At 44.2% G+C, this 16,006-nt stretch overlaps 1 protein-coding gene across 3 annotated transcripts in view; it reads right to left on the bottom strand.

Annotated features, from left to right (window-relative positions):
* MYO6 (myosin VI) overlaps window positions 1-16,006 on the bottom strand; it is a 158,085-nt gene that overhangs the window by 76,653 nt on the left and 65,426 nt on the right. For all 3 annotated transcript variants that reach the window (XM_084826946.1, XM_084826944.1, XM_084826945.1), the window contains exons 8-12: window positions 14,633-14,730; window positions 13,008-13,172; window positions 11,252-11,332; window positions 3,476-3,656; window positions 1,190-1,334 (exon numbers count right to left, since the gene is read on the bottom strand). In XM_084826946.1, coding sequence (XP_084683072.1) covers window positions 1,190-1,334; window positions 3,476-3,656; window positions 11,252-11,332; window positions 13,008-13,172; window positions 14,633-14,730 — 670 coding nt within the window. The remainder of the gene's footprint in view (window positions 1-1,189; window positions 1,335-3,475; window positions 3,657-11,251; window positions 11,333-13,007; window positions 13,173-14,632; window positions 14,731-16,006) is intronic.

The following is a 16,006-nucleotide window of genomic DNA, read 5'->3' as shown; positions in this document are numbered from 1 at the left end:
TGCTACGGTCCATGGGGGTCACGAAGAGTCGGACACGAGTGAACGACTGAACAACAACAACAAATGTCTTTTGCACCCCTAGTACAGATCATACAGTTAATACTGGACTGATAAATACAGAGCCAGTTTCTGGTTTCAATAGACCCCCCACCACCACCCAACACTCACAAAGAGAGCAGAAGTGAGAACTGTCTACGACATGACCAGAGAAAGCCAGGATTTTACCCTGACTGTGACTGAGCAGCAAACAAAGCGGGGGGGGGGGGGAGTGAATGGCTTACAAAGATAACTCTGTATTAAGAGCTAATTAAGTTGGAAACAAAGGCCATCAGAAATCTGGATGGTGCCTTTAAACATCACAAACCAAAGGGAAATAGGCAAGGCCTCTCATGAAATAATCACTGATAAGATGAAACATCTTGAGTGGGATCCATTAATGGTGGAAGCGACTGAATGGAACCTGTCTACAACTCAGACCATGGGACAGGAACCAAATAGCTGACATAGCAGGCTATTTGCATAACCCACGCTTATAAAACTAGTTTCTTTTGCTGTACTGGGAATCACATGGAAAAGGCTAAGTTGCATACTTAAAAAACCAAGTGAAAGTTGGAGTTTTCCACTCCCATCTTTAAAATGTTCCAAGGAGCTGTCCAGATTGTACACTCAGTACAAACATCTTGCTTACTCTTAGCTTTTAAGCAATCACTGTTATGTGAATATGAATTCAAGCTGTGCTGAGACATGCTGTAGGGCATTTTCACTTCTCTTTACCAACATTTGACAGCTTAATCATTAACAAAACCGTCAGGCAATTCCACCCCCACCCCCTTACCATTATTACATAGATACATTTTCTCTCGCACACTGGGATAAAAGGAGACAGAAATAAATTTGGTATAGCGACAGATGTTTTATTACTTTAAGGAAAGTGCCATTCATCCTGGAGAACAAAGCCCCCCCCCCCCCCAAAGGAAGGCAAAGCGACTCTATATTTCTATACCTCCATAAACAGATGCAAGTTAGACATTTCAGAATAGCTTGAAGAAAGGATTTTATAGTCAATATTTACAACCTCAGCTACAAAATAAACAACATACCAAGTTGGGCAGGGAGGGAGGAAGGAGAGAGAAAGAGGGGGAAACCAGGCTGCTTTTCTGTGCTCTGACCCTAGTAGCAAGCAACTTACTTTATAACCGTTCCTTTGGTGCCCCCTGCCGTTGTCAGCATGACTCTGGTGGTTAAGCTAACACGCAGATCGTCCTGATCCAAACCAAGCAGCTCCGCGCAGTATTCTAGGGACTGGGTAGATTTATTCTTCAGCGTGCATCCACCTGATTTAAAGAGGAGAAACAGCTGACATGGCATCAAGAACATTTCATTAAAGTGAGCAACCAGCAACTGTCAGATAAATGCCAACTTTGTGCAACTACTTGAAATGCATGCCACAACCCATTTCACAAAGCACAAATAAATGAGGAACAGATAAAATAGGCATAGTTATAAGCAGGGATTTGCCACACACATGGATTAGAAAATGCTTTTTAAGAGTTTTGAACTCTTTAATTTTAAAGCATCTGTAATTAAAGAGCAAGCAGAATTATTTTTACCCTGCACCATGAAAAACTCAGCCATTGTATGGTGCATTTGTTTACCAACGTTTACATGATGTAGTTCTGCTGCTGAAGCTAGGCAGGTCCAGCCAGAGAGGTCAGATCCAGAGCTCACAGGAAGAGCACCTGCTTTTCATGTAAAAGATCCCGAGTCTGGTCCCTGGCATCTCCATTTAAAAATGGATCAGCTAGCGGGGATGTGGCAGACCCCTGAGGGAGTGCCTGGAAAGCAGCTGCCAGTGCAGAAGGGGCTAGGCAGCTGGATGGACAGACTCTCTGACCTGGCAGAAGGCAGCTTCCTGCCTTGATGGGAGACTGCCTGGAATCCACATACAAGCTGCTCCAAGCTCCTCAGAAGGAAGAGCAGGCTATACGTGTAAATACGCTAAAAACTATTTTAGCACATCGGCATGAGAAAGACTGCTCATCTGTTCATACCAGTATTACATAAGCTCTTGTTATCATTCTTTCACCTCCTTAAAACCAGTAGCGAAAGGGACTAAAAATGAGGGATGGCTTCAAAGAACTGGCTAATGTACTGATGCAGTTGCCGTTGCATGCTTTTAAATAGGTCCTGCTTGTGCACATCAATGAGTTCTTCCACAGGGAATATTTCATGAACACACACGGCATGGACCCATGTTCACTTCTGGCTGGCATATTTTCATGGCGTCCACCCGGTTAAATAAATGGCAGGGCCCTCTCAGAGGGTAGTATCTTCAGCTGACACAAGCACCAACACCAAGTACATTGCGCTAGCATGAGGGACGTCTAGCGCAATGCCAATAGCATTAGCTGCCGTGACATATTTCCCGGGGAATCCCATCGCACCAGCTAATGCTATTGGTGTTGCACTAGAGGTCCCTTAAACTAGCACAAGTTAATGTACTTAGCCACTGTGTACGTTTGGATACTGCCCATGCATTATAGAATTTGCTTCAGGTGTATGATCTTCTTAAAGTGTCATACAGGCTAAAATTCTATTGTGTGAAGTGAAGCACAGACACTAACAGAGAGGCTTTGCACAACAAATGCAACAACTTCCTTTCCTATTCTATTCCGCTTCTATCAATCTATCACTGGTTGCCCATTTGGGGGGAAGAATATATGCAGCACTGTGTTGTTCAAAGCCTGGATCTATTTGGGCCATATTGAAATATGCTTACCTTTTGGTAAGAGAACAAGAAATGAATGCCATGGACAAATCATGCTGCAGGCTAGTATATCTATTGCTTTTATAGCTGTCTAATTTGCTGCTCCTTAAGTTGTTCTACTGTAATTTTGATTTTAATTTGGTTTTCCTTTGTATATTGCCCTGAGAACCTTTATTATTGAGTGGCTGATAAATTGAATGATCATAAATAATTATGTTCATCGTAATTTCTGTTTTTCTTACACCCACAGCAAATGAAGTAAATGTAATAGCTACTTTATGGCCTTAACTTACTTGCTTTAAAACATCTCCAGGCAATTGGAAATTGTCTTTGGCCTACACTGCATAAGTTCCCCACTCCCACCCACCTGAAATGAAAGAACATTTCTCCTTAACAAAGTAAAAATATTAATCAATCACACAGTTGCTCCAAGCCAGTTTGGAAATAGGGGCCAAATATCAGAATCGGCTTTTGTGTTTAAAAATGAGTTTTAAAAATGTAAAGATTCTTTTTAATTTTCAAAACTTTCAAACACTTATTTCAATCCTTTCTAGAAAACAGAGTCTTAAAAAAAAATCCAGATTCCGCAGCAGCAGTTCCTTCTTTCAGCTACTGTATGTTCCTTCACTGAAACACAGTAACTTTTCTCTGAAACAGTAACATTGCTCTACGGCTACTCAAAAGGATATTAGCGGTAACAGATCTAACCAGATGTACTGCCAGCTTCTTCAAAATTAATGTTTCCAAGGTGTAGGACACCAGCCACCACTCGGAAGAGATCCAGCTTCTCTCCATCATCTAAGCCAATCTTCTTCATTGCAGTGCACATTCTGTTGAAGTCTCCGTGGTCATCTAGCAAAGGATCCTTAAGAGAGCCTGACTTCATGTACTAAAAACAACAACAATATAAGCAATCTCATAATGACTTGAACGAAGATTTCTATTTGTGAACATATGGCCAAAGCAAACAAAAAAAGTGTTCAAAGAACCAAGCCTGAAAAACACAGCACCTCTAAAATTTCAGGGTTTGTGTTCCAGACATAGACTCCAAGGGCAGGACCCAACAGGGGCCTGGCACACGTGGCCTGCACCGCCGGTCACGGTCTGCACATGCCTAGTCCCACTGGTCGGGGTCTGCATGTGGCCCCTACTGCTTGTGGCAGGGAGGTAGTGCTTCTGGGGGCATGACCTCCCCTTCCAGAAATGAGCGTTTCCACTCATTTGGGGGCTTGCCCCCAAGAACCACTACATTGCGGCTGCATGAGGTAGGGGCTACACGCGGACCAGAACTGGCAGTGCTGGCCACACACAAAAGAGCCCATTGGATGCTGCCCTAGCAATGCGGAAGAAACAAGAAGACCTGAATAATGTGGAGGACTATGACAAATGTGGAGAAAGGAGTGTGGGGGGCAGAATTATTCAAAATAAGTCTAATGGAAGGATGTGTGGAAGTAGCATTAACTAGGGCAAAGTCAAAATGATGGGGTTGCAAATATTTTCACTTCTCGTGAGAAGTACCCTCTCTTTCCAAAAAAAAAAATGTTCTGGGAGACTCACTCCAAATTGGCTTCATGACATTGTGACATCACCACCACACTGGCTACATAACCCAGAACTGCTTGGGACTCCATAGCCAGGGCAAAGCAGCCCCAGATTAAACAAAAGAAAGTGTTCGAAGGGCTGCCATTTATGCAGTAATCAAGGAGGTGCATAAAGAATAGACAGAAACATAGAAAGCTGCCTTTTACTGATTGGTCCATCTAGGTCAATATTGTCTACACTGTGTATTGGGGGGGGCATGTGCATGGACATGTGCAGCCTCTGTCCACTACTGGATGTGGACCTTGGGGCCAAAAGCGTTGTACACTCCTTGTCTACAGTGACTAGCAAAGTCCTTTTTATCACTGCCTGGAGAGGCTGGCAGAGACTTTCTGCATGCAAAGCATGTGCTCTGCCACAGACTTTTGGCCCTTCCAGATTTTGGCCCTATTAAAGCATTGCTTTTGCACCAAAAATGTTTGCTTGTGAGCATTTGGTTTAGCCTAGTATCAACGTTTCTTGTTCACGTGACACAGGAAAGACACGTCACAGTACTCACAGTGATGTATGCAGATCGTGAATGAATCGTAAAATTTAGCAGAAAACACTGGTACTGGCAAATACAGCTGTGCCCTGGTCAATCTGTAGGGGTGTACGAAACCCACTCACCAGTCCGCTGGGGGGTCCGCAGGAGGGGGGAGAAGCGATCCGTCCCTCCCCCCAGAATCCTCCCTGGCCAGCTCCGCTCCGCAGCATGTCTGTGGAGCCGCCGGCCGGGTCCATCCGCAGCCAGACTTCCATCCGCTGCCAGTCTGTGGACGCAAATGGCGTCCAGCATAGCAGACGCCATTTGAGTCCCTGCTCTTTGCTGTGATAGGCTATGTAAATCTTTACGTAGCCTATCACAGCAAAGAGCAGGGACACAAATAGCGTCCTATATGACAGCGGTCCCCAACCTTTTTGGCACCAGGGACCAGTTTCGTGGAAGACAATTTTTCCACGGACCGGAGGGGGATGGTTTTACTGGCGGACTTCTGGCCACTGGGACGCAAATGGCGTCCACGTCCCTGTTCTTTGCAGTAATAGGGTACGTAAAGATTTAGGTAGCCTATTACTTGAACAACAGGGATGCAAATGGCATCCGCTACGTGGACAACATTTGCATCCTAGTGGCTGGAAGGCCATTAGCGGCCGGAGCCGGCCGGCAGCTCTGAGGACTTGCCGCGGAGCGGAGCCGGCCAGCACCGGCGAGGATTCCGGGGGGGGGAGGGTCGCCTCCCCCCGCGGACCCCCACGGACCCAAGGTAAGGGGGTTTTGCACACCCCTACAGCCCGGTTCCTAACAGGCCACGGACAGGTACCGGTCCACGGCCCAGGGGTTGGGGACCCCTGCGCTATGCCATTTGCGTCCCTTCTCTTTGCCGTGATAGGCTACGTAAAGATTTACGTAGCCTATCATGGCAAAGAGAAGGGACGCAAATGGCATCCGCTACGCCGGACGCCATTTGCTTCCGCAGACCGGCAGCAGACGGCAGCGGACAGACCAGACCCGGCTGGTGGCAGGTAGGATCTGTTCCGGGGAAACTTCATGGGGTGGCGTCAGTGGGTGGTCCGTTCTGCCACGGATTCCGAGGGGACGGATTCTAAAGAATGGAGTCCGTGGTGGAATTCTCCGCCATCCCTATCAATCTGTGGAATGCAGAAATGACGCAGGCGGTTGACACGATTGCTCCTGAGTGCCCTCTCTGTAGTAGGACTCATACGGCTCCATGGTATATACCCCAGAGCTGAGAGCAATAAAACAAAACAGGAGACGGCTTGAGTGCAGATGGAGAAAAACTCCTAGTGGATGCAGTCGAACTCTGGTATGTGCCTATGGTCAGGTATATTCAGAGGTAGTGAGAGCAGCAAGGAAAAAACATTTCACTGCGTCTATTCAATCTTCCATATACCGCCCAGTGGAGCTTTTTAGAGTCATCCAGGGTCTATTACACGCTGGCCCTAAGGACACTGTGGACCAGTCTGAGGCCTGCTGCAATCCACTTGCTAGGCAGTTTCAGGATAAAATCTCTTGTATCCACCGGGACTTAGACTCCAGTGTTACAGCACATCAATCAAGTGATGTGTCCAGTACACAGTCTGGTCATTTTCTTGGATGAGTTTCAGTTGGTACAGCTTGAGGATGTGGACAAGGTGCATGGACAGGTTCGTGCAACCACTTCTGTAGTGGATCCTTGCCCTTCTTGGCTTATAAAAGCCAGTAAGGAGGTATCAGCTGGCTGGGACAGAGAATAATTAATGCCTCCTTGTGAGATGGAGTGGTCCCAGCCTGCCTGAAAGAGGCAGTGGTGACACCACTCCTGAAGGAATCCTCTCTGGACCACAAAGATCTAAACAATTTAGGCCACTGGCAAAAGTTCCTTTCCTGGGAAAAGTCCTTGAGCGGGTAGTGGCCAACCAGCTCCAAGCACTCTTGGATGAGACCAATTATCTGGATCTATTTCAGTCAAGGTTCAGGCCAGGTTTTGGCACAGAAACAGCCTTGGTCTCCCTGTATGATGACCTATGTCAGGAGAGAGACAGGGAGAGTGTGACCCTGTTGATACTCCTTGATCTCTTAGCAGCTTGCAATACCATCAACCATGGTATCCTTCCGGACTGTCTTGGCTGGGAGTCGGGGGTACTGCATTGGCCGGCTCCAGAAGGTAGTGCTTGGGGAATACTGCTCAGCCCCATGGATTCTCCAACAAGGAGTTCCTCAGGGGTCATTTTGTCCCCCATACTATTTCACATCTACTTGAAACACTGAGTGGGGTCATCCAGAGTTTTGGAGTGCACTGTTTTCAGTATGTTGATGACCAGCAGCTCTATTTCTCCTTTTCATCCTCACCCAGCAAGGCTGTGGATGTGCTAGATCAGTGTGCGGCTGTGACAGTGGTCTAGATTAGGGCTAGTAAACTGAAGCTCAATCCAGACAAGACTGAGATGCTGTTAGTGCGTGGTTCTCCTGACCAGATGGAGGGTGCTCAACCTGTTCTGGAAGGGGTTGCTCTCCCACTGAAGGAGCAGGTTTGAAGTTTGGAGGTTTGCTTGGAGCCATCTCTGTCACTTGAGGCTCAGGCTGATTACTGAGCCTGATCAGGCTAGATTACTGAGGCCTCAGTGGCACGGAGTGCCTTCTACCAGCTTTGGTTGGTGACCCAGCTACCCCCTCTCTGGTCAGGGATAACCTGGCCTCAGTAATCTATGCTCTGGTAATCTCCAAGTTAGATTACTGCAATGCACTCTATGTGGAGAGTGCCCTTGAAGACTGTTCCCTATGTGGAGTTCCCTTGAAACTGCAGCTTGTGCAAAATGCAGCAGCCAGATTAATAACTGGGATCAGAAGGTCTGAGCATATAAGACCAATTCTGGCCTGCTTGCATTGGCTGTGTGTATGTTTCCAAGCTTGATTCAAGGTGCTGGTTCTAACCTATAAAGCCTTACATGGCTTGGGACCACAATATCTGATGGAGCACCTCTCCTGACCTGAATGTAACCAGATACAGTGATCAACATCTGAAGCCTTACTCCAAGTGCCACCTTGAAGGAGAGGCTCGGAAGATAGCAACAAGGGAGAGGGCCTTCTCAGTGGTGGCCCCCACCTGGCACCAACACTTTGGTGCCAGGTTAAGACTGCCCTCTTCTCTCAGGAATTTAATGACGTATGATGGGACATGTATGTCTGTTTTGAACAGGACTGTTAAAAACTATTTACTGATATTGTTTTTAGCTATTTAAGTTGTTTTACATTTTATATGTTAAAAAATAGACTATGTTTTTATCATAATGTTGTATTATTGTGTAATGCTATTCTTGTATTTGAATTGTTGTGAATTGCCTAGAGAGCTTTGGCTATGGGGTGGTATAGAAATGAAAATAAAATAATAATAATAATAATAATAATAATAGTTGTAGTCATAATAATAATAAAAAATATGGAAGTGTATAACCTGGTGCTCCCTTTACCTGTACAATGCATAAAAATTCACCAGGCAGTATTTTATACATACACAGTTTTTGTTATTCAGCTGTTTGAGTTCAAACACCACACACCACTACCAATTCAAAGTTCTAAAGGTTTTAACTAAAGAGCAGGCTACTACATGCAGGCGGGCGCAGGCATGCACAAAATAATTGTTAATCTTCAGAGTTCAGTATGAGACCAAAGAGAAGATGCAATTTGTCTCAGTCTACTCAGTTTAATCCCAAAAAAGGGAAAACACCATTCTAATAATCTAAGAATAGAAGAGCTAACATGCATCTGAAAAAATATCACATCACAGAACAATTTAATGAAATTAAAATTTCAAATTATACAAAGTGATCACCTCATCTTCCTGACAGGAAAAGGACAAAAATAGTATGAGCATTAATTGATTACTCTTATTATTATTAAACATGTTCAACTAGGTTCAAAGTTGAAAAAACAAAGACAATGATCTCTACAACGGAATAGGTTGATGATATAGAAGGCATAATCTCTGGTTAGGAAGGACAAGGTGACATCCTTGGAAACCCATTCCTAGATCCATACCAAGGTCATCCTCCTAGGTGTTTGCACCCTTATATTTCTTTCTGAGCATGGACCTACCTCTGAAAACAGCCTCACAGACAGGTGAAACTTCAAGAACATCCCTGTGCCCTGTGCATAAATGCAGGGCTTCAGCCCACAGCTCTCGGTCAGCTCACAAACTTCACCTGCACTATCAGGGGCTGAGTCTCTTGTGTGATAGACACATGCTGCCACCCACCAAACTGAGACCCAGGCAGCTTTTCACACTTATCCAGCAGATGTAAGAAGTCTGGGTTCAGTTCATGGGCTTTCACAGCCTGGCTCAGCCCATGGGCAGAGGTGCCTTTAAGAACCACTCCTGTTGCCATGGATTCAGGATAGTCACATGAATGAGCCCATGGTTATAAAGCAGGGTTTGGGAACCTGCGGCCCTCCAGATGCTGCTGAACTACAATTTCCATAACTCCCAACCAACATAGCCAGCAGTCAGGGATTTGCAGTCAGGGAATTGTAGTCCAGCAACTTCTGGAGTGCCACAGGTTCCCCACCTCTGTTAGAAAGCGTTTCCAGCCATACCCACCCTCGCATGAACATATTTTCACAGACGGGTGCATTCTTTACCGCGCTTATTTAAAGATACATCTCTAGGGCACTGAGTGATGTTTTCAATAGATCCGTGGGACAGAGCGCCATTGCTGGACATTGCAACAGCAGCAGTTTGGTTCCTAATTGCCAACAGAGAAACTGAAGAATACTTTTGAAGGTGCCAGTGCACCCCTGCACAAACTAAATATCCTCCTGCAGTACACTTTGCGGAGGCATTTCTAGACCATTCCTACATCCCCAGAGCACTTTGCAAGGTACAGAGAGAAATTAAGAATAGCTATTTACAGGGCCCACACTTAGGCACACTGTACCAGCAGCAACGGCACAAGCCCGATGCTGGACTGCCATGTGAGAGGATGTCATGTTGGAACGACAAACAGGTCCACCAAATTTGCAGTGGCAAGGGATTGTTCCCACTCTCCCAGGACCAGCTAGGAATCGATGGCTTCCACGTGAGAGAGAATGCAGAGGGATGGGCTGCTGCTGCAACGGCCACTGGGATGCATTCGCATGGAGGGGCCATTTGAGTGAAATGGCATTGAGGCTACATGCATAGCGACTGTGATCAGTAGCACCACAGCAGCAGTTCATTTTTAGGGATGGGGGAGAAATTCTTCCAGGTCACATTTTAAGATGAATTTACCTAATGTCACACATTTTACCTAATTTCAAAGCACCATGTGAACCAAAACGCAGTTATCCTTCATAATCACACTTCTCTGAATTTTGCAACTGAGTTCTACAATCAAACAACGTGTACAAAAATGTGCATATTACGGAAAATAAAGTTCAGAAATGCATTATATTAGGAAAATTGCTTGCCAAAAATGTGTCTAACTAGGCAAAAATGCATACAAGAATGTATGTATTAGGAAAAAACATACACAATTTTTAAATGAAATTTCTGCAGAAATTGGCAAAGTTTGTGATGAACGACTGGAAAAATTAGGAAGTGAGAGAAACCTAAATCGACAGATTCCTCCATCCCTACACATTTTCAGGTTTCCACAATTGCACAAGTCCCAGTGGCAATGTATCACCATATGAAGGTGTTCAGTCTCACAATGGACTTGGGTGGGTGTGAAAGACAGGGATTAACACCTAAATCCAGCCTTCCCCAACCTGGTCCCCTCCAGATGTGTTGGAATGCAACTCTCATAATTCCCAGGAATTATGGGAGTTGCCATCCAACACAACTGGAGCGCATTAGATTGAAGATAGCTGCCTTAGTCCTATGTCATACCCATACTGAAGTTTGCTTTTTTGCTTGTTTAATTTTATTGAGACCAGCATTAGAAAAATATTTACCATGTGCTTATTTCTGTACATTATTAAAATCAGGTAATAATCCAATGGGGTTTTCAATTAAAGTATTTTTCTAAAACACATGGATGCCATGATTCTGGCTACAATTTGAGCTCATAGACTAGAACAGTTCTTCCCAGACTAACCCATAGAAACATGTCAAGTTCAGTTTGCAAAGAAGCAGCACAGCTCAGACTGTGAGCCCCTGGTGAAATGTCCTTACGCACAGCAGCGGATATGCGTTCCAGCTGCACGTGAGGATCTGTGCCCATCCACCTCACTAACAGATCATTAGTCTGGAGAAGTAGTGCTGGGATTCAGTTCCCCGACCCAAACAGGGATCAGCTTGCATGCAAAGAACAAAAAGTACCATTTAAGTCAGCGTTTAGATACAGCAACAATAGCATCTGCAATTGTTGCCTATTTGCAAAGCAGGACATCTGATTAGGAAGGCAAAACATATGAAGTTGTTATCATACCTCAGGACTTTTGCGGTTCTGTAAAATTTGCTTATCTGTTTCTTTGGTAGCAAAGTATCGAGTGCAGCCGCGATTTAAATACTGTTGTAACACAAAAGGAGACAGAGTGTACAATTAAATACAAAAAACATAGAAGAGGTTTGTTGTCCAAAAAAACCCTGTTCAGTACCAAAATTTTACTTGGCCAAGTATTTCTTTATCTAGTGAACTAGCATGATGAAACAGCTAGTGTCTTGGTCTTGCAGTGGGAAGACGTAAGCTCAAGCGACCACTCATCTATGATGCTTACTGGTGACTTTGGGCCAGTCACCATTTCTCAGCCTAACCAACCAATAATAAATAAATAAGACCTCCTAATCTGGATTCTATTTGGGGGTACAGAGCTTAGTTTTTGAATGTCTCAGATTTAGTGTGGTTTTATCATTATGTATTAGACTGCAAACCACCAGCCAGTATCATATAGAGAGGCACTAACATATAATATAAAATGCTTATTTGCATGAAAAGATCTAATCAATAAAACTACATTATAGGAAGATACAGAAATACAACAAGAAGCTTCAACCACGCCAGCTCAAAATCAAGGTTTAGTGCATGTTTCAACATAACTTCACAGGGTTGGATGCAGACTTAGTCATACTTAGAGTAAATCCACTGAAGTCAATGGGACCTAATTTAGCCATGACTGACTTAAATCCCATTGATTTCAGTGGCTCTGCTCTAAGTATGATCAAGTCTGGAACCAGCCCATTGTAAGTATTTTGTAGGGATGGCGGAGAATTTCTCCCCGAATCTTCGGGAGTCCGAATGCCAACGCATTCGGCCCCCCGAAATTGGTGGGGAAATTCTCCGCCGGCCCCCCACCCCCCCCCCGGGATGGGACTTACGGTGGCCGAATGTCCCTCTCGGCGGCGGGTCCCAGCGGCGTTTCGGCGGGGGCGGCGGCCGGTCTCCCGACCGGCTGCCGCCGCCGCCATTGCAAAAAAAAAAAGGGCGGTAAAAAAAACCACACACACACGTAACGATTTACATAGCCTATCACGGCTAGATTTCCAAAGTCAGCCGTGATAGGCTATGTAAATCGTCACGTAGCCTATCACGGGTGACTTTGGAAAAAAAAAAAAGCGCGTACGCAAATGGCGGTGGCCCATGGGCGCCGCCATTTGCGTTCCTTGTTTTGGCACGTCTAGTCTACGTAAACATTTACGTAGACTACGGCGAAAATAAGGGAACGCTATTTGCGTTACCCTTACTTTTGCCGTAGTCTACATAAATCTTTACGTAGACTAGACGTGCCAAAATAAGGAACGCAAATGGCGGTCCCCATGGGAGCCGCCATTTGCGTACGCGCTTTTTGTTTGTTTTTTTTCAAAGTCACCCATGATAGGCTACGTGACGATTTACGTAGCCTATCACGGCTGACTTTGGAAATCTAGCCGTGATAGGCTACGTAAATCGTTACGTAGCCTATCATGGGTGTGTGTGCTTGTTTGTTTTTTTACTTTTTTTTTCGCAGCCGGGTAGACAGGGCGCTTCTACCCGGCCTGAATTTCGCCGGCGAGGGATGGGGCGCCTCCCCCCCGGCCTGAATTTCAGCCGGGCGAGGCGCGGCGCCTCCCCCCCCTCGCCTGAACTTTGGGGGGAGAACAGAAGCGCCTCTCCCCCACCACAAAGCAAGCTTCGAGAACAGGTAAGGGACTTTCGCCCATCCCTAGTATTTTGGAAGAAGAGTGGGGAGGAAGAGATATCAACTTACCCTAAAATTATCTGGCGAACTTAAATACAATTTTTCTCTTATTTCTTCAGGGGCTCCAGCACACAGTCTGTAGAAGATATGGTAATTCCTTTCTTCTTTGCCTTGAACGCAGATCCTAGATTTCTCCAGCAGATAATGTGACACAAATCCACCAACCACTGAATTCTAGGAAGAACACCAAAGTTGCTTTTTTAAGGAAGGAAACTTTACATTTAAGGATATGATGACGTGGATGTTTTGCTCAGTATGGTTTCTTCATTACAAATCAGACAAAGCATAAAAAAGATTAAAGAGGTTCAAGTAAGCATTGCTATGGAATAGTTTCTCAAACACAATTTTACAAAAATTTGAAATGCATCAAGTTTTAAATTTGTAGAGTAAGAATTGCAGCATGGCTAAAAACTGTTGACACCTGCATATTGCTGTCTCCCTGACAGGAGGAAAGGCTGCAGTCCTAAACATACTTACTAAGGCAGCCTTCCCCAATCTGGTGCCCTCCAACTATGCTGGCTGGAAGATTCTGGGAAATGTAGTCTAACATATCTGGATGACACCAGGTTGAGGAAGACTTACTAGGGAGTAAGCTCTACTGAACTCAGTGAGGCTTACTTTCGAGTAAACATGCATAGGATTGTGCCACAGAGCTGATCATCTATTAATTCAACCATTATCATCATGGCTGAGTTGCATTTGTAACATGGGATTTATCATTTTTTGTCCTTATTATATGTAGCATCATCACCTGCCAGAGGTAAATAACTGTATTTGAAAAAGAAATATTTGTGCTAATGATATAACCATGTGAATTCATTTTTTTCTTCCCCATTTTAAAATGAGGAAATGTTATTGCAAACTTTTCAGTGCTCAAAATGTGACTGCCTAATATTTTGGTTGAGGCAAAGATGATATATGATCACTACTCTGTAAAAGGCAAAGCAAATGTACTCTTCTGGATGCAGCAAAGTTTTCTCGTAGCCCTGAACCACCACAGAATGAAGGGAGGTGGATTAATTGCTTGTTTGAAAGTACACCAGGTCAGAATTTGCCTGCATGTAAGATTTTCAAATATCAAGGAGACTGTTTCCAGTCTAGACAGATACTATTCTGAGCTTCTATAATCCAGTGAAAGGACTGTATCACACTAGTCCCTCCCCCCACTTAATTTTGAATCAACTCTATGGGTTACCTTGTATCAATCTGTTGTGGCATAAGATAAATATGGGTCATTTGTACTAGATGATAATGCGTATATATTTGCTTTCTCAGCTTGCAATTAATATTATAATTTTTTTAATATGGAACTGAATTCTAACAAGTTTGAAAGAACAACTCATGGTCAATTAATGTCTACAACCATTCCTAGAACAGCACTTTGGCTTTGAGGTGACTGGTGTACATATATGTACTTGCAGCTACCTATAAATGCAAAATAATGACTATCCAAATGTGGAAGTAGTATGGCCAAATCGTGCCACAAAAAAACCCTTGAACTACAAAGTGATATACAGAGAAGGGTAGATAGAAAGTACAAAGCTTCACTGAACAGGCAGGGATTTCTCATGTCAAATTACAAAAAGAACAAATAAATTCCTACATACCTACCGTACACAAAAAAGTACTGATACCTTTTCATTGAAATGGATTTCTACAAATTTTCCAAAGCGACTACTATTGTTGTTACGAACAGTCTTCGCGTTTCCAAATGCTTCAAGAAGTGGATTGGCTATAAAGAAGAAGAAAAAATAAACTAGCTTCACAAGAATTTTATTAAGCAAAGGCGGGGCAGGGGGGTGGGGAATGTGTGGAAAGTCACATAGTCAAAGTACAAGGAAATAAAGACACAGGGTTGGATCCAGAATTTGCCTCCTGCAGATGCAATAGTGCCCTCCATCCATAAAAGGCTTCTGATCCAGTGCAGCGTTTTTGCCGGCAGAACCACTGCAGTTAGAAATTTCCAGAACTTTTGCAGCTGGGGCGGCGGGGAGACTGACAATGTTTTTTGCTGGGGAGGGGGAAATTCAGGAGAAAACAAAGACTGGGGGGGGGAATCAAATTTTGTTTACAATATTTCATTTTTAGCACGCTTTACAGTTCTAAAGCCACTACAATTTATCCTGAGCCTCCTCCAGCCTCCTTCCCTCCCCCTCCAAAGTACCCTGGCTAGACAGGCTAAAAAGCCCATTTAGTGAAATCTGTAGGGTGGGAGGACAGGGAGGTAAAGATCACCTCTGTAGCTCCTCCTGGCCTGCGCTGAACGATCGGACGCCGCCAAGTTCAGGGGCTTCTGATCACTGAGGTCACTATCCTACTGATTGCTCCTTTTGTTACTTTAGAAACATAAAACTGTATAACTTTGCTCATAAGATTGCGTTTGATTTGAATGACAAACTCAGTAAATTTGTAAGTTGTCTAAATAAAATATACTTTTAAATTTAATACACCAAACATGATAATTTTATGAATGAACTAAGTTATACATAACACATTTTAGGTTCCCATTTTATGTCTGACCAGTGGGAACTTCGGCAAGTAGTCCCTGAAACATTTGAATCATCCTAGATGCCAGAAGCAGCAGGAAGAGAGGCAGAGGAAGGCTAGTGTACTGCATCTGTTCCTGTTTGTGAGGAATTGGTTGGGGTGGAGTTTAGGGAAATCTGGTTGGAAGAAAAGCTATTGAGAACTTATTTGACTTGGGAAGACTCTCCTACCTATTAGGAGTGGTAACGAAGCATATTTTATTTAAGAACTTTTAAGCAATCTCAACCTATTATTTGAAGACTGACGTTTTATTCCCTTTGGCAAATAATTCCTCCTAATGAACATATTAATTTTTGTTTGTTTGTTTTGAAAGGTTGTCTGTAGTAGTGGTGTCAATCCCATGTCTACACCATAGTAATCAGGGTAGTGAGTATCTTATAGGTACAGAGGACCTATTCTGGTGGCAGTTTTCTAGCCAAGGCAGCATTCCCTAATGGTAAAGTCTAATTGGGAACTTTTTA

Source organism: Heloderma suspectum, chromosome 1, assembly GCF_057233095.1.
Source record: "Heloderma suspectum isolate Gila_16-S chromosome 1, 16-S_ref, whole genome shotgun sequence".
NCBI lineage: Eukaryota > Metazoa > Chordata > Lepidosauria > Squamata > Helodermatidae > Heloderma > Heloderma suspectum.
Note: the sequence above shows the minus strand (reverse complement) of the source record. Positions and strands in the feature narration are given on the sequence as shown.